The 23,465-nt window shown below is 46.7% G+C and overlaps 1 protein-coding gene across 6 annotated transcripts in view; it reads right to left on the minus strand.

Moving 5' to 3' along the window:
* Positions 1 to 11,737, minus strand: part of LOC147018294 (arf-GAP with coiled-coil, ANK repeat and PH domain-containing protein 3-like) — a 192,234-nt gene extending 180,497 nt beyond the window's left edge. The window contains exon 1 of one of the 6 annotated variants that reach the window (XM_085897822.1): positions 11,515 to 11,737. In XM_085897822.1, coding sequence (XP_085753948.1) covers positions 11,515 to 11,567 — 53 coding nt within the window. In that variant the 5' untranslated portion in view covers positions 11,568 to 11,737. Of the gene's footprint in view, positions 1 to 8,362; positions 8,592 to 9,352; positions 9,445 to 10,671; positions 10,694 to 11,514 lie in introns of those variants that run through there. The other 5 variants (XM_085897825.1, XM_085897827.1, XM_085897824.1 and 2 more) reach the window with 5 other exon arrangements.
* Positions 11,738 to 23,465: the final 11,728 nt, after the last annotated feature.

The raw sequence follows: 23,465 nt of genomic DNA on the forward strand, positions 1-23,465 counted from the left end.
TTGGTTTGACCAAAATGTTTCTAGATTACGCACCTTCTCAGTTGGCCTATTTGGTTCTCCCATACAAGTACCGATGCCATGGTGCAAGGATAAAATGTTACTACGATGACACGTAACACAATGAAAATATCATTTTAGCATAATGACATTCGATTTCACTATTTTAAACCTTAACTTTGCATATTTTGGGCAATTGATTAACTCAATGACTTAGATCCGTGATAGATACCAAAATGTTTGCTATTAATGGATTTGGGGTTAATAGTAATTTCCCTCCACTCGAAATTGAATGTCAAATTACAAATCAACATGCTTCTAAAGAGTTTATACCAAAGCATTCATCAGCATCTCAAGGAGATGGGGATGGGTGATGCAACTGCCTGGGGGGGGGGTGGCCAGACGGAGGGCCCTGGAGTGCCAGCAGAAAGTGGACGCAGTGAGGCGCTGCTCTGGTGCATGTTCCCATACCTGACCTGACCTGGTGAGCTGAGGATCCTAAGGTCCTGAGTACAAATCCCACTCAGATGTTGAATTAATACTAGGTGGGGTTGACTCAGCCTGTCATCCTTCTGAGGTCGGCAAAATGAGTACCAGCTTGCTGGGATGATGAAGCCATTCAATTTATCCTGCGATGGAGTGGCGATCCGCCCAGGATTGTGCCCAATAACCCAGGAGACTGCTTCAGCAGCATCGACGCTCTATAGAGAATATGGTCCCATTGGATGTATAGATCCATTGACAGTGCAAAACAGAAAGCATTCAGGAAGCAAGAAGGGGTGGAGAAGAGTACAAGTATGGAAGAGGAAATCAAAATAATTATAGCTATAGCATGATCCTTTTGATAAAATAAAAAAAATGTGTAAAAATATCAAAGACTGCTCACCTTTAAACCCACATATTTCCCATACCGTTACATAATTAATTGAGTTTGTGAAGTCCAAGCCCCAACACAGCTCTCTGATTGAAGTTCAGGCTGTCTAAGTTATCGGTGATATATTGCAGCTGCACTTCTTTCAACATAGCAATTTTAAATGCTTTGTGTACCCTGTCATCATGACCGTGTATCATTCATTCACCGTTTATCCTCTAAAACATTCACTTAATCGTACTTATGACCAAAACAACATCATACTTTGCCCTTTCCCATGTATTTAAGACACTAAAAGAACAACGGATGCATTACATGCATGACCATAATCGCCATATGTAGCTGAAACGCTGTTGTGACCATGAAAATTAAATTGGACACCGACGGACGTCTGTCTCAAGGCAGATTGGAATTAGGCAAGTTCTAAAAACATACATATTACTCTGTGTTGTGGATAAAGATTATGGATATCAAAAGGCTCTGGTATCAGAATTAATCATTGCCTCACAAACCAAGTTAGCAGAATAGCAGAGGGCCAGCAGAATATGAATACATTCCGATAGAAGACACAACATTTGCTACGTATAAGGCGTTGATGGATCCCTTGCACAAGTCCGTGCACAGACTGCAGAAGAAGGCATTAGCTTGCCTCGATCTAGTTAATTCTCAAGCCTTGTCTGGGTAAAAAGCCATCCCCACCCCCAACACTTTCCCTTTTACCAACGCACAACTCGTGCTATGGGGTCTCGTCGCGCTCAACCGTCTCCCTCGCCAACTCCATTTGCAAGCCATCTGGGCATAGCCAGCAATTACTGTCACAAGCCAACTTTCCATTCCGACAAGCATACTTAATTGCTAGTTAAGCATGAGCATGGCGTGATGTTGCACGTCATATGCCGACATGAAATTAAAGGGTTATTAAATATATTGTCTTCAGCTGAAATTGAGTGAAACTTTGAAATAGTGGCATTTCCCATCATATTTTGTAGCTTGTGGAATGATGTGAAGCTGCAACTGCTGCACAAAATTATTAACACAAAAAAATTTTGTGGCATTAAAAACAAACATATCCGACTTTCGCTCACTGAGCATTTCAAAGAGCGACTCCAGACACGCCGTCATTCTTGGAAACTCACCTTAAAGCCATTGCCAAATTACGTCATCGTTCCTTCACGTGGTGGAAATAACAAGAAAATGAACACGTGTTGGAAGAAATTTTTGTTTATAATAAGTTATAAACCACACACGACTTTATTCAAACTTCGTCGACTGTCATTTGTCTTCCAATCACAAATATGTTGACAGGTTGCCTTGCGTTTATTTCCATGCTTTGCTCTTGCTTGGAATCAAACAATCAAACATTCCATTGAAAAAGTGTTCTTGAGAAGGTTGTATCGACACTGCTGAAGATTCATGTATCACAACTAATTGAATCAGTCATAAACAGTTGCTTTGCCCTTATAATAAATAATAACACAATTTCTTTCTTGCCATAAAGTCACAAAGGGCTGCTGAGGCAGTTTCATTGGCAAGGAGTAGAGTCCTGGAGAGGTCGCCACTCTGACGCAGGTTCGCCCGAATGGTTATTACCCCAGTACACTGGGACCCATTTAATCATCCTCAGAAGGATGACAGGCCGAGTAAACCCCATCCGGCATTAATTCAATGGGTAACAGGGGCTCAAACTCAGGACCCTTCGGTCCCAAACCAGCCACTTTAACCACTAAGCCAACACCAGGCGCTTTGCTCTTATAAAGAATATAAACATCGGGTTCTTCCCAAAAAGGGGAACGATGGTGGAATATTTATTTTAAACTGCCTTCAAATCCCAAAGACCAATGAACATTGATTGAAGGAGACATTCTACTAAGTTAAGGATAGTGCTGTGATGGTGGCAAAGTTTGAAAAAAAAACAAGATGTTACAAAATCGAAAACAGCTTAAATGCTGTATGTAGCAAGACCAAAGCTTATGTCATCCTGCCTAATCCCCATCTAACTCCCAGATGGCATTACAAGGAAATAATGACTTATTTAAAGTATAGGAATGCTTGATATTGCTGGTGACAAAGAGGGGAGCAGAACTGAAGATGTGGTAAGGATATTTCTCAAAGAGCTGTTGAACCGGGAAGGAAGCAGCGGCAAGCTGGAGCGACCGTGTGATGTAGAGGGGGAAGTGGAGTTGGTGGAGATCACAGAGGAAGTGTGGATGGCACTGAAGAGGATAAAGAAGGGAAGAGCTCCAAGCATTGATGAGATGTGCACAGAAATTATAATTGCAGCAGAAGTCAGAATCAGTTGGACAGAAAGGCTGTTGAATATATGTACGAGCAATGGTTCAATTCTGGTGGAGTGAAGGACAGGGTTAATTGTGCTGATATGGAAGGGGAAGGACGATGTTCAAGATCTGGGGAAGTACAGGGGCATTACGCTCCTAAGTCGTGTAATGAAGGTACTGGAGAGGATTCTGGACTTGAGGCTAAGGAAGAGTGTGGAGATGGAGATCGGAGAAGAGCAGCATGGGGTTTAGAAATGGTAGGGGGATGACGGCTGACCGTGATTGGCTCCTGGCAAGTGAAGACAATACCTTGGCTGACTTGCCATGTGGTGCTGATCATGAAGATGACATTTAAGACATCTTTTTTCATGTGTGAAATACGCCAAAACGTACAAGAAAAACACGCAACAGGAGTGACAGAAAAGTCGGCGGTTCGTCAGGATAGAAGAGATAAGGAAACAGAACAACCAGCACAAGAAAGGGCTTCAATTAACGGTAAATGTACAAGACTGAGACTCTGCAATAACTGAGCGGCAGAGACAATAAAGACAAATAATTAATACCCGGAGATAAAGACCGAGGAGAGATTCAGAAACTCAGAGAGAAAGTAGGTGGGCGATTGATGCCCAGAAAACAAGATGGAGAAGACGACGTCCATATCGAGGACGACAAAATAGAGCAAGACCTGAGTTAGTAGAAGAAACTACACCGGTACAACTGCCAAAACACACTCTGAAGGACAAATGGAAGGTACCCATGGTGTGAAGCTAAATATTTGAAGAAAACATCTCCACTTGTATTTATGAAGTGCTGCCACTAAGGTACAGTATCCCTTCCTAATCTTCACGATGTCTCAACGGCAATAATTGATTTATACGAAGGAAAGTGTCATGAGAAAAATATTTCAACCTCATGTTAGTAATTATATAATGCATTTGCAATGGCATTATGGGATGCTGAGATTGCAATGCCTCCAGGTCGTGGTCTCAAAGTGGTCACCATCAAGAGGCAAAGCTATTTGGATTCTGCTGAAGGACAAAAGAAAATATGCACTTGATGCATAACAAGCTTTCGAAGAACAATTGGCAGTTCTTGCAAATGCTGCCGCTCGGCAGGATGTTATGGAACTTGTCCAAAGAGAAATGGACCAGACCAATTCTTTAGTGCATCACTTTTGGTTCATGGGTCAAATTTTGGAACAGCAAATGACTACAGCTAGACTTCACTACACCGATGTACTGTCAGTGAGAATGGTCATTGCCCACAGGGCCAGTCAAGATCAGCAGCATTACAACGATTCAATAACTTCTGAGAATGCTGCAGCTTTTGTAGGAAATCAAGGAGTTGTGCCAGTTCCATCGGCTTGGGACATTGTTATCTCTCCTACTGTGGATCAACCAATTCAGCACATCAGTTTCCACAGCGTGAAGTTGAGAAAGGTGTGAGGCAGGAGCACCAGCCCAGAGGGGAGAGCAGTTCTCCATCTGGCTGCGGATGAAAGCTTTGTATGTGGTCAGGAGCTCAGATGTGCCGAGGAAGGACTTTGCACAATGTTGCATGCCGAGTCGGCGACTGGCTTTGGAGACCAGCTTGGAGCTATGGCTTCCCCAGGAAAGATCATGGCAGATAGTGAGACCCAAAAGCTTGAATGAAAGGACTTCTTCAAGAGGATTGTTGTTATCTCTCCTTTAAATCAATGCCAAGAGGAAAGACAAAATGTGAAACAAGTTTCTTTACAATACTATGCATACCTTCTTCTTCTTCTTCTTCTTCTTCTTCTTCTTTCGGCTGCTCCCGTGAGGGGTCGCCACAGCGGATCATCCGCATGATCCGCATAGTGATTTGGCACACGTTTTACACCGGATGCCCTTCCTGACGCAACCCTGGTCGCCTCTTACGACACAGGGATATGGTACACCTATTTTAACCGGGGTATACACCGGCCCAGTATACTGGTCCTCACTTCGCCGACCTTGGAAGGATGACAGGCTGAGTCAACCCCCTGGTGTATTAATTCAGTGGCCCAACGGGGCTTGAACTCAGGACCTTTTGGATCCCAAGCCGCTGCCCTAACCACTGCGCCAACACCAGGATACAATACTATGCATACCATACTTCAATAACAGATGGCTTTTCACCTCGTCATTCTGACAGGCTATTATTTTATCAATGTCTTGTTGATGCTTCTCAGTGTAAAGTGGAGGGAAATTAACTGAATTGTATTGGAAAAAAAAAATCAAATCAAGCTGAGAGATGACAGCAAATCCTAAAGGGCTGGGAGTTTTTGGCCATGCTGCCTCCATGACAAACTCCAAATAATCGACCTGACATTATTTCCAGGTTGCTCCATATGAAGCATAAGTTCCATATCTCTCCAAGAGGATCATTCGTAGAAAGGTTAATGCCCATATCCTTCAAGTAGAATTCCAAAAGCTTGAGTTGCCTCATGTGCATTTCCTGATTTTATTTTCAAGTGAAGATAAATCACAAACACTTGCATATGTAGATGATGTTGTCACCGCTGGAATTCCCAAACCTGTTCTTGATTCAGCACTCCATGAAAAGGTGAAGAGACTTTTTTTTCCACTGCGCTTGCGGAGATGTCAATCCAAATTCCATTTGCATGAAAAATGGAGAACACCACAAGAACGTTCCAAAGAATCTCTGCGAAGAGACGCGCTTGGATATTGATGGGATTTCTACATACTGAAGACGAGGATGGTTTAACCTTCGGTTTACAGCCAGATAATGTGACAATTCCTTAATGTTGTGTGATGGAGAAAGGCAAGAAGAAACATCTGTCAGGAGAGATGAGAAACCAACTCTTGACTGCTTGGCTCAATCTATAGACTTGGGATGACGAAGCCCATCATTAACTGTATCATGATATCACTAGATTTTCAGAAGCAAGGCCATTGGATCAATAAAAATAAATTGTAGATCATTGGTCGAATGTTCCAAGTGCAGCCCTGACAGCCAGAAATATTCAGCTTGAGACTTTGTCTCCTTCATTGTGCAGGTGCCAAATCTTTGGAGGACCTATGCACAATCAATGGAGAGTCACAACTCACATTTAGGGATGCTGCAAAGGCAATGGGGCTGTTGGACGATGACCTCGAATGGCAGCAAAGTTTGGAAGAAGCAAAACTTCAGTAGATTTTTTTTTTTGGACGAGAAAGAATAATGAGAGCCACTTGGAGGGGAATTGTTTGTCACCATCGTCATCCTCTGTCAGCACACACATTAAATGACGGCAGATTTTCTGATTTCAATTTCACACAAATTCCGAACGAGTTTATCGAGGCGAATGAAGAACAGAGAGGCAATGCTGCCGAGGAAATGGGAGAGAAATTAACATGAACATCATGTCGCTGGCTTTATTGTAAACGCGGTGCAGTCAGTCTCAGCAGCCATGTTTTACATAGATAGAGAAAGTGGCAAAAGAAAAACATTTCTCGACAATACCTTTACGAACATTTTTTTGAGGAATGGCTCTCACAGTTGCATTACGTACTATGACGTAGTGAGCATGTTTCTCACAGATGGAACAACTTCTTATTCCAGGATCAAAATCCCTATTCCTCTGCAACAAAATTCCACCTGTTCCACCCACGACGAAGGATACTCAAGCTCTTCAACACACCTCGATCGTCATTTTGGAGGAGGCAAAAATGATTGCAGTGGACCGACAATTGAAAGGTCTGATGGGATTGTGAGAGCCACTTGGAGGAAATTTCGAGCAGACTCTTCCTGTCGTTCGCAATGGAAGTTGAGCAACCATTGTGTAGAGTTACTCACACCTACGTGGGTCCACTTCACTCAGAACATGACAACACATGATGAAGACTACGAACATTTTTTTCAACTGGCCGCTCGATGAGGAAATGGTTATTTTCCACTTGTGAATAACATCGATGACATTGAACTTCCAGTTGAAATCCTTCTAAATTCGAACAAATTGGATGACCTCATTTACCAGGTTTTCCCTCATGGCCCAAATACAGACCCATGGTATATGGAGAAGCGGTGTTGCCCGACTCCAAAAAATGACCATTCACATCCTATCGACAATCTCATTTTGCAACAATTACCGGATCCATAAAACAACATACCTCAGCGTTGATTGGATTGTGTCTGAGGATCCATGAGAAACTGAGCCTGCATAATCCAATCCGAGTTTCTGAACAACATCACTCCATCTTGATTGCCACTCCACAACTTTGAGCTGAATGAAAGAACATCTACAGTATTATCCTGTCGCAAAATTTGAATCCAAATGAGGGATTATGTGATGGCACGAGACTCGTGGTTCGAGAACTTCTGCCCCATCTCTTTCAAGCCAACTCAGAGGAACAATATTGTACTCGAACCGAGACTTGCAATTGGCACCATCTGATACGAGCTTTGTATTCACCGTCAAAAGGATGAAATTTCTCGTCATGCTTGTCAGTTGTTTTACCCTTGATAAGACACATGGTATATCCTAGAGTGCATAAGGTTGTATCTCCTTCAGCATGTTTTAGGTCATGATCAACTCTACATTGCGGTATCCAATGCAGTGTTGTTGTTGTTGTTGTTTTTTTACATGATGTATACAGATGCATGGAGATACAGACGAACATACGAGACACAACACAAGACCGTTAGACAAGATAAACACAACCAGTGAGCTTGGGGGAAGTGCCTGTCACTTCCCAGGGTACTCTGGGTACCAGCGACGTCACAACAATGGTGCTGCCTTTCTCACCGCACTCAATGGGGCATTTCCTAAAGAGGAATTTCCTCCTCCTTTTGGACGCCAATGTATGGAGATAGTCTGTGCTCTTAACCTTTTAAATGCTGAATATCGAGCAACGAAGCAGCACGTACCATTTTTAAAGTCTTTGGTATGACTCGGCCAGGGTTTGAACCACCGACCTCCCAAACTCAGAGTGGATGCTCGAACCATTACGCCACCGAGTCTGCTCAAATCCAATTAGAAATCACCAAAAAGTGAAAAAAAAGTCAATTTTCACCTACGGGCAGGTACCAATCTGAGACATTCACCATCCGAGATGGATTCTTGTCAAAAAGGGTACAAAAAAAAAGTTTGACAAGCTGGAAAGCAGTTGCATTTTGTATAATCAGCAGTTTTTCACCAACATGAGGTTAAACACAAACTTCAATAGAGTGTGAGGGGAAGTGAAAACTTCCCTCCCAACGGCATCACGAAACTCACCCGCCAATGGGAAGAATGCTGCGACACCGGTTGGAAACCACATAGACAAGGCCCAACACCTGTGTCGAGTTTCGGTGGCACAAGATCATTCCTACACGGTGAAACGGAAGACCAAAAAGGAACAAGAAGACGTAAAGAGCAAATATGGAGTCATCAAGAGGAACCTGGATAGGATTCGGGTTTCAGACGCTACTCCACTACCCTCAAACCCATCCAGGCGCAGCCAAGTGGGCCTTGTAGAATTTGTTTTTTTGCAAGAATTCACTTCTCCTTAGAGAGATAGATAATGAAAGAGAGGAATTGGGAGATGAAAGAAGAAAAAGAAGAATTAGAATGAATAAAGAGAATGATGAAAAAACAATGAATAAAGAGAGTTATGAAATTTTTTTTTCTAAAAATACGTCAATAACGATTTGTGGAAAAAATAAAAATAAAAATAAAATGACAAAGAAGTGTGAAAGCAACAAAGAACAAAGATGGAAAGAACCCAGACAGATACTCCCCAGGTTCAAACACAGCAACATGTACATTGTTCAAGCTACCAATGGTCTATGGTGTTGGTGGGTGGTTGGGGAGGGAAGGGGGGGCAGGGGGGGGCTCTTGACATTAATATTGCTACAACTTAACCTAAACAATCAATAGATGTGTGGAAACCCCCCAACCCTCCAACCCCCGGCTCTGTAAATCACAGTGCACACAACACCACAGTATACCAAATGGTTTCAACATCAGGAGTCGTTCAAACATTGATCAACAAGTCTGTGCCCTAAGGTAGATGTAGGGAGATATAACCAGGGTTTCTTCGGATTAACTTATTATGAAAACACCTGTAAAAGAAAACCGATTCGTTCCCATCACCGTCAGTCACTGACAGTTTATGTTTGGTCATCTCCGGAGTCTTGCCATGAATGTCATGTTTCACCGAAATTAATGTAGTAAATTAAATCTAATATCAGGTGACGCGATGTAATCTGACAGGATGGTACTTACCTTTGAGCCGTCTAGTCCCGACAACATATTGTCGGATTGGTGTTTCGCATTGCGGGGCACTGCGTCCCAAAATGTGCCGTTCCTCGGATAGACGTCAAATCCAGTGTCCTGTTAGAATTAGGAAGTGGGTTTTAAAGACCCAGCTGTGTCTTCTATGACAGAGTAAGCAAATTGTCGCCAGCAACCTGAACCAATTACAAATGCCTACTACCTTCAGTCGAACATCTGGGCCAGCCGGTTCGTGAAAGACTTGGACCAAAAACATTCCCCGGCCGACCCTACAAGAAGGTAGAAATAAGTGGGGTCATGAAAGATAGTAGTAGTAGTAGTCATACAATGAGTTTCTTCCTTTCAAGTGCAGCCTTCTGGCTGCTGGTTGCATCATTGGTTAGGGACATAGCGATACCACTGATGCAGTGTCCCTATTACCAGAGCACTGGTACTCATTTTGCTGACCTCGGAAGGATGACAGGCTGAGTCAACCCCACCTGCTGTCAATTCAACGGCAGTCAGGAGCTCAAACGCAGGACCCTAAGATCTTAAGCCATCATCAGTTGGTGGACGTTAAAGATCCCACAATGTCCTTTACTAATAGCAGGCAAGCTATCACCGACACCATGAACAAATAACTAATTTCTGCCTAAACTACTTCGTCGAGCATCAAGCCTGGCCAGCTGGGCCGTGAAAGACTTGAGCCAAACATAAACATGGGGATAATTGTGGCAGAAAAAGATGAAGAAGAAGAAGGAGAAGGAGTAATTTCGGTATAATTATCAAAACAAAATGGTCAGGTTTTTATAAACAATTAGCGAAGGAATGAAAAAGCAAGGATTGGGTTGTGGACCAGAAGTCAGGCTTGAAACACCTTCAGGGTTCATTGGTGGGACACGATTCGATGGTGGTGCTCTCATGGAACCACCAGCATTTACTGTTTCCAGGTTCAAATCCTGACAGAAGCGCATGGTGGCTTGGAATCCATTAAGCCGGCTGTCTCACCGACTTACACTCGTGAAGGGGATGCGTTTTCATTCAAATTAATAATAATCCTCGTTCCAGGCATGAATCACCTTATTTGGAAGTTCCCCTTATTTCTCTTGTCTCACTGGGTGAAGCAATTCAGCTCAGCTTGGAGCAGCGAATGAACGAATGAACGAATGAACGAATGAACGAATGAACGAATGAACGAATGAATCGATTTCCATCTTCATCAGGACAAACACCCGGGTGCATTAGCGAGCAGCCACATTCTCCATGAATAAATGATGCAGCGTGACTTGGGCTGACGGACGTTTACACCTGCTCAGAGTTTATTCATTTACCTGTTCCAGAGGGAGACTGTTCATTCACCATCCTCACAACCCCTGAATGGGGGAAATGACAAATGGGGGTTATGTACACCTATTATTAATCTATTCCAATATCTGTTCATGTAATTAATAAATTAATGACCAAAGTTAAATTAATTAATTAATTATATAACACAGCATCACCGGCACTGCGGCTCCATACGTGTTTGTGTGGACTCACAATTACCGGCGCGACCTCCCAGTTTGAAGACCCCCCCACAGCCCCCCCTTTCCTTGATCCCAATTCCCGAGCCCGTATCCTGCGCTACCCTCCTCCCCCCTCCCCCCCCCATATCCGGCAGTGTCTGGGCGCGGTGACTCGAAATCTTCCTTTGTGCCGTATCGACCCTCATCAAGCAGTGCGCTCACGTCGGCAGCGTGTCGTGTGACGTCATCGACGAAGCGGTCTCCCGGTGCCACGCCCCATTTTCTCGCGCATTTACCTGAATTCCAAGAGGGTCTATAACCGCGGACCGGACGGAGGTCATGGTCATTCCTTCATGTCGACTAGTCCGTGCTGTTCGTCTCGAGATCCACTTAATGACCGTAATGGCACCTCCACTTCCAGGTGTTCGTGACACACACACACACACACACACACACACACACACACACACACACACACACACACACACACACACACACACACACACACACACACACACACGATTGGAGGAACAAACAAAGCATCCACACAATGCCCATTTAAATCCACAATCACCTCATGAGTAGGAATGCAAAACGTGCGCCATCGACACGAGACATCAGTGGATGGACGACGAGGGGGCATGATCGTGATACCTGCGCCGTGCATACCTGAAACGAGGTGAGTCCTTGAGGCACTCGTCAAAATCAACGGTGAGCACCATGGTGAGGGTTTCCTCTCCGCCAATGGCTCCTTGGTCAATTCTCCTCTCCTCTTGCTGTATCTACACCCGTCAGTCGTCCCGACGTCTGCGTGTCTCACTCCACTGGTGCACGTCTGGCTTTCTGCGCAGGTCTGCGGTTCGTGGAGCCCGGGAGGTTGGGGATGGCCGGGAGGAGGAGAGAGGTAGAACGGGAGGCGGAGAGAGGATGAACCGGAGCGCCGGGAAAATGACGACGTACACAACCAGGGGCGATGTGGTGGAGACGGTGCAGCTCGCAGCGTTGTGGAGCGGATTACCTGAGAGCGTCACGCACCTTCATCAAGGTGCGCACCGCGGTCCATCGAACCCGCGCGTGGAAATGGGACCGCCGGTGACTGCAGAGAGAAATGCAACACACACACACACACACACACACACACACACACACACACACACACACACACACACACACACACACACACACACACACACACACACACACACACACGTTGTTAAGGATTCGGCGGTGTCGGGATTCGCACCCTACTCTTGACAGCCAAATGTTGAAGATTCGGCGTCACTTAACAGCACCGCCGTCTCCGGGGTCATAACGCCGGCTGGCTCGGCACAGGTCTCGGGTTACGCGCCTTGGATCACGATACAAACGTACACCAGTGCCTTGCCAGCTGGGGAAATAGATCCCGGTTACAGACTGGATTTGTCAGAGACCGAGCGGAGTCTACCAGTCCGTAACCATTTTGGTTTTATATCCAAATCGAGTGGATCATTCCTCGGCGCGGCACGAATAAATTCAAGGCGGCAAATCTCGTATAACTCAGCCAGATTTATTGGGGACACATCGGGGAACACAACGCAAGCAAAGCATTCATAACAATGTTATAATTAATCTATAACCCATTCTTAACTAGGGAGCTACGGGTTTCGAAGGGAACCCTAGCAAGATAAACCTTAGACAACATGCAGACAAGACACGGACAACATGCAGACAAGACACAGAGTACTTGGTGATGCCTCATGGACGAGAGAAAAAATGTCGAAGGCACGAATGTGGCTCGTGATAAGCTGATGTCAACGGATTCGAGCGCCCAAGCTCAAACACGCCGCGTGTCAAAATGGTGCTCGTCCTTCTCCCGGCACCGCTTGCGCACGCAGCCTCAGCGCGTTCAGCCCCCGTAAGGTCGACGGCACAAGACCGTCAGATCGATGGCGGGTTTCAGCTGGTTTCTCACAAGGTCCAGTATACAAACCCAGGCCTGGCCTGTTCACCAGATCAGGCCAAATCGGAGTGTTGGGCTCCGCAGGCGGATCGACGGGATTACAAGATGTGTCGAGCTGTGTAGTGAGTAGGGACAGTCAGAGGCTCCGTCACTGGACTCCGGATGAACCTGTCGAGCACCTCCTCATAAAAGTCGATCGCCGACTCCACTCATGCAGTTCCTCCTGCCTCTTTCACGAAGCTTGCCTTTCGGGGCGGCCTTTTCACGAGAGCCGATCGCAAAAACCCTCATGCAGTTCCTCCTACGGCTGATCGCCCGACTCGACTCGTGCAGATCCACCCCTGCCTTTCCGGCGCTCGCTCTTCTCGAAGCCAACTCCAGACTCACACAGCAGCCAGTTCTATTCCAGCCGATCGCAGACTCCCACTCACCGTTGCTTATCCAGCAGATCGCGACTCGACACTCAGGCTCAGTTACTCCCTCGGCAGATCACCGACCGACGCTAGCAGTTTCTCCTCCAGCCGATGGCAGACAGACATCTTGCAGTCCCTTCCTTGCCTTTCTTTCGGCTCCCTCTTTACGAAAGCCGATCGCAAACAGACACAGCCATCCCTTGTACAGCCGATCGCCCCACCTCTGCGCTCTCAGTTCCACCTTCCCTCCCCGGCGCTCGCTTCTCTAGGCCACTCCCTCTCAGAGCGCTGGGGCGGGGACTTGTTCGCAGAGGGGAAGAAAGGAGAAGAACCTCTCGGTACACCACCACCGTACAAACAATGAACAGCCTCCTACATCTCCCGACACACATGTAACGTCCAATTACCAAAGAACCTGGCTAAACATGCATTTAATGGGGGATCTGGGCTAATCCTATATTTAACAACACACTAAGGACAATTTCTGCAACAATACACACACACACACACACACACACACACACACACACACACACACACACACACACACACACACACACACACACACACACACACACACACACACACACACACACACACACACATGTCATGTACACCTTTGTTAATTGGGTTGCATTCGTAGGGCGATAAATTATTAATTAAAGGAGGTGTTGTTACCGTTACCCCCACACATGCATTTAGTGAGGTCTCATCTGGAATGGTGTGTTCAGGTTTGGTCACAATAGAGATGAGGAAGGACATCGGTGCCTTGTGGAGAGGGGTCCTTGTGGAGTGACAAGATCGACTCCACTAACCTATGAGCGACTGAGACAGGACTTTTCTTCCCCCATCCCTCTGACAACGGGGGACATTAAAATGGGCTCCGTTTGACCGACCGACCGACTGATCCAACTTTTGTGTACGCAATACTCTCAAAAACCGTTGAACATTTACCTTTAATATTGGAGATATCTATTCCTCATGACATCATCTCATCATTTCAGCCGAATTCTGTTGCCATGGCAACCACCTCAGTAGCTTGGCTTGTGTTTGCGATATTTCAAAAACCGTTCAAGATTGGCCTTTCATATTACACAGATCTAGTCATCATACCATCCAAAGGGTGGGAGGGGCCGAGAGTTATCACTCTCTTACTTTCTTCTGTTCCCCTTCTTTATCTCTCTTTTTTTTTTGAGGGACAATGGGGAAAAAAGAGAAAGACAATTAATGGAGTGGTAACCGACACTTTCCTCTCCCTCCCGCTTCTTCCCTTTCGTCTTCTCATTCTACCTCCCTTCCTCTTATTCTTCTTCCTCTTCCTCTCCACCAACATGTCTCTCATGACGTTTCACTTTGATCAATACGTCACACATGAGGCGCACACCTCCGCCCAATGGGCGTTCCCCATCCCCACCATATCAGTGATGACGTCATTCAAATGTCTTATTTTACCAACCCTCACCCCAACTGTCCTCCTGATCCTACAAAGGGTAATGTTCCAAACGTTAGCTTCTCCTTCTTCATGGCGGATTAATTATCATTAAAGGTATTTTACTTATTTGTTTTTACTTCTCTTGCCGCCCACGCAGATCGTAAATTTTGTGATGAAATTATTGATTATATTCTTTCTTTCATAAATACATGAACATCGTGGAAAGGAGGAAAACACCAGCAGCAGGATAGAGGGACACAACAGAGGGATGTTTTGAGGAAGAAACATCCTGAAAATAACGTCTGAGCCCAGAAATGGACGTTTTACACAATTTTTGGGCTGGATGACGTATTTTTCAAAACTCGATGGAATCAACCGAAACTTGCGCAGACACAACTTCAGGGCGCTCTCGTTAAACCCGGGAAGTTTCAGCTTCCTAGGTCGAGCCCTCTCGGAGGAGTAGATGACATTGCACTACATACACACTTTCCCTCCATTATATATAAAGATGTCTTGTGGAGATCGCTCCAGAATCTCTGCGTCATCACGAAGAGGAATCATTTTCCCGGCCTGAAACAGCACCACCGTGTGGCTGTTCCATTGTGGTTCATCCATCCATTCATCCATGTGCAACGTTATGGCTGCTCATTGTATCGGTGGTGGAGATGTGGTTGGGGCAGCACGTGGTTCCCTCTGAAAGTCAAGGCAGGGATTTGTAACTTGTTCAGGGTGCCTGCGAAACCTTGTCTACTTTTGGCGAAAGATACCGAGGGATCTTTCATGTCCAGTAATGACCGATGCTGGCAGAGGGTCCTCCGCTTTAACGCCCATCCAAGGGACCCCACATGTGAAACAGCAAGGTGACTGTTTATAGTTGAGTAGAAATTCCAGCCCAGAATAGGCAGCTCAAAGGTGAGTACACACACCTTTTGGCTACCCTGCCAGCCCGCTATTCATCAATGATGTGTTCAGGTGATGATGTTACATGAAGGTGTGTGCTGACCATGCCATGCCGTTCCAGATACACAACACAAAAAAAACAACAACAAAGCACCCACCACTAACCAGAAGGTGTAACCAACCAATAGAAGGTTTTCCTGGCATAAGGTGAGAGGACCAGCACCCCAGTCTGCACGGTGTAACCCAAAATGAACAAAACGGCGGCACTCGTGGGCAACTGCAGTACAATATACATAATTGCCACCACAACGGCTAGCTTGGCTTGTTAGCATCTCTCTCCAATAGCGTGTTAAGGTATCCTCCATTAGAACATCCTCTCATTGAGAGAGAAAGTGAATGAGGGAGAGGGAGAGGGAGAGAGAGAGGGAGAGGGAGAGGGAGAGACTTGACTTTTGAAGTCCTTTCTTACAAAAGTATTGTTGTAGTATTCCCACCCGCCGGCGTGCAAACGACCGCGTTTCACCAATAGCAACCGCGTCGCCCACCGAACGGACAATCGAGTCGTGACTTTCTAGCAATGGCGTCAGAAACCAGTCACGGATGGGTTTTCAATCCCACCACAACCTTGTCCGTACCCTACCCGCGCTACAGGGTCCGATCGCCAAATCTTCGATTTACCTAATTATTCGCGCAGGTAGGTTACCGAGAGGTTGTACCTCAACGGGACCGCTTGGAAACGAGCTGCTTAAGCAGCTCGCTTCCTTTTGGGATAACCGAGCAGGGTAATATCGCGCAGTCCCGTTGGACCCGATCACTTTACTGGTGAGTAAAAGCCAACTAACATTCCGCAATACAAGATGACATTTCAATGGGGGCATGGACGCAACGAACAGGTTTACATTTAAACGAGCACATTTATTTACTATACGTGTGCAGGAACAATCATGCAGTCATTCAAAAACACCAACATGCACGGACACAGAACAAGCAATGGATGCGGCACGGCACGTGGGCAAGACAAAGCGCTACAACCGTCTATAAGTCATTATTAATGTACAGTCACTTACACAGTTTTACTTACGGGACTCGGCGCTACAACATTCATTCGAAAGAAAAGCAGGAAAAAGACCCCATCAAAGACAATGGGGTCAGACTGGACCTCTTGGGTCTTTATGGCATGGGACTTGGCAGACCGAACGAGTCCCACGAGACCGTTGCAGGTTACCTGCACCCTCGTGGTGTCTGGCTTGGGCAGCTTGCGTATCCGCGGTCGAGCTCGGGCCTTCCGTGTGGCAGGCGAGCTCTCTCCGGCTCTCTCCACACGAACGCGCTTGGGCGACCCGCGATGCTCCTTCCCCACGGCAGCTGGCGTAGCCGCGGTCGAGTTCGGGCCTTGCCAAGCGGCCGAGTGATTCGGTCTCGGTCGGCAACTCGTTTGAGAGGAACGAACGGGTCTTTGCTCTCATAGAGTTGATGCTCTGTAAGAACCCGTCCGTCCCTCAGTGATGCTCGAACTGCGCCGAAGCCCGATCACCTCGGACCGCCTGTCGCTGGCTGGTGAGCTCTCTCCGGCTCTCTCCACACGAACGCGCGGTTCCGCGTGACACAGCAGCAAGGCCGCACCTCCAGCTCGCGTCTCCTTGGCGACGCCCGGACTCTCCACCGACTGCAAGCTCCAAGCTCCCGACTCCGCCACGAGCCCAGACTTCGATGCAGCTCCTTGGCTTCTGGCTTCCTCCCGACTCCCCGACCTCTCCAGACTGACTCAGGCCGACCGATCAACTCGACCCCGACCCAACTCGAACGCGACCTTGGCGCTCTGCTCGTCCTTTTATAGGGCTGGTGAGACGCGGTTTGGCCTCCGATCCTCGACCTCTGACCTCTGACCTCTGCTCGGAAAGCGGACGTGCGCGAGGTCACCAAGCTTGATCCGACGAGCAAACGTCCCACGTCGTCCTGTAGCGACGCCGCTCGATGCGGACTCGCCGCGGCTGGCGCAAAGATGGCGTCGTTTCGGAGATGAAGGTGAGGCGATGTTTGTGGTGTGGAGATGTTGACGGTTGCTGGCGAAGTGGTGAGGATGGTGTGGTTTGGTGAGAGGCAGGTGTGGTTGTGGTGGTGGAAGGCAGTTGGTCTGAAGCGGTTGTTGAGAGCGATGTTTGTGGTGGTGGTGGTGGTTGTTGTAAAGCGGTTGTTGAGAAAGATGCTGGTGGTGGACGTGGTTGGTCCAAAATAACGATAGTAAAGAATAACGGCTAACTCAAAGATCACAGCCCGGTTAACATGAATAGTTCCCTTTAAACAACGGTGGGGAAATCTATCTGGACACGGACTTATCGGCCAAACTGATCAAGGGACCTTTATGGTGTTCTGTCAATTTCCACAGCCGTAACAGTATAATAAAAGCACAAGTAGGAAACACAATTACAGTCAAGAAAAGGTAAACAGTTCAAAGAGTATAACTACACAAGACACTGATTACAATAACAAAAGTAATTCATTTTGCTGAACCTTACACAAGGCTTCAACTCATCAACTTGAGAAAACTCTGGTTAAAAACAAAACTCCATTTTAAGGCGAGCACATACAGAGCCTTTTAAAGCAAAGAAAGCATGACAACCTTGTGACCTGGAAACCAAGATCATTCTGTTCCGAGTAATACAGTGCCTATAGAAAGTCTACACCCCCTTTCAAAAATTTCACCTCTTGTTTCCTTTTCGCCTCGAAATAAATTGCATCTAATCAGACTTTTTCAACCTTTGTTTACACATCGTAACCCACAACTTCCATGTGAAAAACAAATTCCACAAATTTCAGAAAATTAATTAAAAATACAAAACTAGAATATCTTGGAAGGAGAGTGTCCGCCCCCCTTATAATAGCAATTGCAAACAAGAAAGAGCAATAAGAGATTGCAGACCCTCACCAGAACTTATTTTCTGTGGTGTTTAGAATAGGATTAAAATCAACTCAATTCAGATCGAATGGAAGACTCAATAGGAACAGTCATGCATTGGAGTAATCAGAAGGAACCCAAACAAACAAAAAGCAAAGATGAAGTCATCAGGAGGAACCTGGATAGGATTCACATTTCAGCTGCTACTCCTCTACCCACAAACCCATCCAGGCACACCCAAGTGAGCCTTATTCAAAAAATATATATATATATAAAAAAACCCAGATCAAAAAATAAATAATTCTGGCTGCCAGACCATGAGTCCGATCAAGTTGAAATTTAAAACTTGTATTCCCCCTCACCAGGTCAGGTCAGGTATGGGAGCATGTGCCAGAACAGCGCATCGCTGCGTCCACTTTCCGCCGGTACTCCAGGGGCCTCCGTCTGGCCATCCCCCAGGCAGATGCCAGGCCCATCCCCATCTCCTTGAGATGATGGTCAACCTGTTGCAACCATGAGGCACATGGTCGGCCCACTGGCCTCCTCCACTCATGAGACTCCCTCGCTGAGAGAATCTGATGAGCAGGATCAGCGTCAGGAAAACGAGCCACATGTCCATACAGCCGCAACTGACGCTCACGGAATATGCAGGTAACAAATCTCATCCGAGTTTCTCTCAGCAACCGCTCGTTGGACACAAAATCCGACCAGCGATAGCCAAGGATTCTCTGAAGAGACCTGGTACCAAAGGAATTAAGTCTCCGTCTCAGATCCTTGGTCAGAGTCCAAGTCTCGCACCCATAGAGCAAGAATGGAAGTACCAAGGACCTGAAGACTCGGACTTTCGTCCTCCCGCACAGGTACCGGCAGCGCCACACCCCATGATCCAGTAAATCCATGACTCCCCAGGCCCGACCCAGACGTCCATTGACCTCTGACTCGCAGCCAGCAGAGACATGAATATCACTGCCAAGGTAAGTGAATCTCTCCACGACCTCAACATCCTCACCACAAACAGACACAGACAGGACAGCAGCATCCAAGATGTCACCGAAAGCCTGGATCTTAGTTTTGACCCAAGAAACCCGTAATCCCAGCGGCTCCGACTCCTCATTCAGCACCTCAAGGGCCCCCAAGAGGATGTCTAAAGTCTCCGCAAAGATGACTGCATCATCTGCAAAATCAAGGTCCGAGATCTTGACATTCCCAAACGATGCACCGCAACTTGATCTCTCCGACATCCTCCCTAGAATCCAGTCCATACAAGTGCTGAAAAGTGTGGGGGCAAGTACACATCCCTGACGAACTCCAGTAACAACTGGAAATAAGTCAGAGATGGTACCACCACACTTCACAGCACTCTCAGTACCAGAATAGAGTTCAGACATCAGATCGATCAGTTTTGGTGGCACCCCACGAAGACCAAGAATCCTCCAGAGGACATCCCGATTCACTGAATCGAACGCTTTACAGAGATCAACATAGGCTGCAAGCAGCCCCTGCCGAAACTCTCGTCTGCGTTCGGTGAGGACATGAAGTACAAGGATACGGTCAATCGTTGACCTCTTTGGTGTAAAGCCTGACTGCTCTGGACGCTGGTGCTCAAGCAGATGGTGGCGAACCCTATCGAGAATTATCCGAGCAAAGACCTTGCCCGGCACTGAGAGCAGCGTCACCCCTCGGTAGTTGTTGCAGTCTTGGCGATCACCCTTCCCTTTCCAGAGAGGGACAACAAGGCCCCTCTTCCAGTCAGTTGGGATGATGCCTGTGTTCCAGGCAGAGCACAAAACTGCATGCAACGACACGAGTGCAGCATTTCCACCAGCCTTGAGAAGTTCGGCATGGATGCCACAGATCCCTGGAGCTTTGCCCCATTTCAACTGGTTCACCGCATCCCGTGTTTCCACAAGCGAAGGTGGACCACAGTTGATTCGAGGGTCAACAACACCCTTGATGTCCAACTCGAAAGCTGGGGGATCAGCCTGGTACAACCGCTCAAAGTAACCGGCCCAGCGGGCCTTCACTTCAGACTCCTCTGTCAAGAGCCTACCACTCTCTGCTCGAACTGCAGTGCTCCGAGGGATGGGCTTGGATGAACGTAATGCGCGAATTCCCCTGTAAGCGGGACGAGAATCAACTGTCCACAGGTGATGCTCTACCCCCTCACAGATTCCTCGCACATAGGCCTCCTTGTCCACCCTCAGTGCACGTACAGTTTTACGCCTCAGCTCCCTGAACAGCTCAGCTCTGCCATTCAGCCTGGCCCTGCGACTCTGGTCAATGGTATCCAGTGTCCCTTGAGAGACAAAATTCTTCTTTGCCCTGCGGTGAGCTCCAAGGCATCCACCGGCAACATCAAGGACGGTGGTCTTGAAGGCGCTCCACAACTCTTCAGGACCCCCCAAATCACCCAGACCCCCCAAGTGTCCACTCAGCCTGTTTGCAAACTCCTCAGATACTCTCTCATCCCTGAGCTTGGCAACATCCAGCCTAGGCTGGGATGGTACCATTCTCCAGGATTTAAGGTGCAGCTTTAGAGTTGCTACAACAAGCCTGTGGTCAGTATTGAGGAACTGAGCACTCCGGTAGACCCTGCAGTTCTGGATCATCCTCCAACGACCGTCAATGAGGACATGGTCAATCTCCTTTGCCACACCGCCAGCGTTGGAATACCAAGTCCAGCGATGAGCTTGTGGGCGCTGAAACCATGAACCAGCCACTCTAAGTCCATGACTTCTTGCAAAGTCAAGGAACTTAGTGCTATTCGGGTTCATAGTTCCTGACCCATGGGGACCAACACACACCTCATAACCGTCCCTATCAGTTCCAGTCGATGCATTGAAATCGCCCAAGACTAGAAGTGTATCTCGTCTGGGGCACTGATCAACCACAGACTCGAGTGTGGCGTAGAATGCATCCTTCACGGTGAGATCACTCGCCTCAGTCAGAGCATAAACAGAGACCAGGGAAATGACACCTAAGGAGTGACGAATCCTTAATCTCATAATACGCTCGTTGACCGGTGTTACCTCAATTATCATTGGGGTCAGCTTATTGGACACAGCTGCAGCAACTCCTTGGGTATGGTAACCATCAGAGCGACCAGACCAATAGTAGGTGTAGCCACCCACCATTATCTCGCCGCAATCCGGTCTCCGAACCTCAGAGAGAGCTGCAATCCCGATGTCCAAACGCTTGAGCTCAGATGATAACAGAGACAGGTGATCATCCTCTCTTAGGGATAGGACATTCCAGGCACCCACCCGAAGGGACCGCCTCAGGTTAACCCAAGGAGACCGCCGTCTGGTGGACGACACCTCAGCACCACTCCGACACTCTCTCCCGCAATCTGACCCAGGGATGTTACCCCGTGGTTTCCCTCCTATCATCAAATATTGGGGGTCCCGAAGGCTTTGCCCCAATCCCGTCATCCGGTGAGCTGCCCTGCGAAGGGAAGCTGCACGGGAGGTACTCCCACGGGAGTGGGTTTTCAGATTTTTTTGCGTTTTTGCGTTTTGCGGAATGAAGGGTTTTACGGTGGCCGGAGTGAAAATCCTGCCACCACTACATTATAATTGTGAAGTTTCAGGTCGATTGATTAAGCAGATCCAGAAAAAACATTATTTAATAATTTTCTTCAATCCAATATGGCTGCCCAACCATGTGACCTATCAATTATTCCTTTAAAAAAAAACTTGGACATCCATGGCTTGGGGAACATGTGTGTGATGTTTCCCCTCGATCTGTCCAGCTGTTCTGGAGAAGAAGATTTTTTTTTATAGGTTTTAGGGTAAATCCAACATGGTTGCCAAACCATGTGACCTATGATGTCATATGTTTGAACCGTTTATTCCTCATGGATAGGCGGTCATACTTGTAAATTTTCGCCTCGATCTGTTCAGCCACTTCAGAGAAGAAGATTTTTGAAGGTTTTTGTTTTTTTAAACAATATGGCTGCCGAATCACATGATCAATGATCTCATCAAGTTTTTTTTTTTTTCTGTCGACCATTTTATTACGAGATGACCCTCAAAATTTTTCATACTGATCAGATGTAACGTTCTACATATGCAGTCATGATGTCATAATGAAGGCACCTATGACAGCATAAAAATCACACATTCCACATCAGGAGTACTTGCCGTGTGCCAAGTTTAAATTTTTTCCGTGGTGCTGTTTCAGATACAGAGGTCCAAAGTTTTTTCCGTTTTCCCACCATGGCTTCCACACCTTGTAACCGATGGCATCATAATGATCATTGAAACATTCTACATTGAAATCATTGAAACAGTCACACCGATGGTGAAAAATTTGTCTCAATCCGACAAGCAGTTGTGGAGAAAAACAAGAAAGTTCTGTGCGGACAAACAAACAAACAGACAGACGACAGACAGACAAATAAACAAACGGACCCAAACACAATACCCTCTCCTTCGGTGAGGGTAATTAGCTCAGGTGTAACCAATAACATTCAAAATCATACACCAAGTTCATTGGCCTCCACCTGTGTTAAATTGTCATGATTCTGATTATTTCAGAATAAAATCAGCTGTTCCTGTAGGTTTACTCTGCTGGGCAGTGCATTGCATTGCATTGCAAACACTCAACCATGAGCACCAAGGAGCTTTCAAAAGACCTCTGGGATAAAGTTGTAGAAAGGCACAGACCTGGAGATGGGTATAAAAATATTTCAAAGGCCTTGAATATCCCTTGGAGCACAGTCAAGGCAATCATTAAGAAATGGAAGGCGTGTGGTACCACCATACGTCTATATCAGGCCATCCCTCCAAACTCGATGACCAAGCAAGGAGTAGACTGATCAGAAAGGCTACCAAGAGGCCAATGGCAACTTTGAAAGAGCTACGGGTCTTTATGGCAAAGAAGGGTCACTATCTTGTGTGCATGTGACAACAATATCTCAAGCACTCCAAAAGTCTGGCCTGTACAGTAGGGTGGCAAGAAGGAAGCTATTACTAAAAAAAAAACTTCACCTTGAGTCCCATTTTAGGTATGCAGGAAACCACTCTGGAGATTCTGAAG

This window comes from Eptatretus burgeri, chromosome 10 (assembly GCF_056783735.1).
Source record: "Eptatretus burgeri isolate ZD-2024b chromosome 10, Ebu_testis_v1, whole genome shotgun sequence".
Lineage (NCBI taxonomy): Eukaryota > Metazoa > Chordata > Myxini > Myxiniformes > Myxinidae > Eptatretus > Eptatretus burgeri.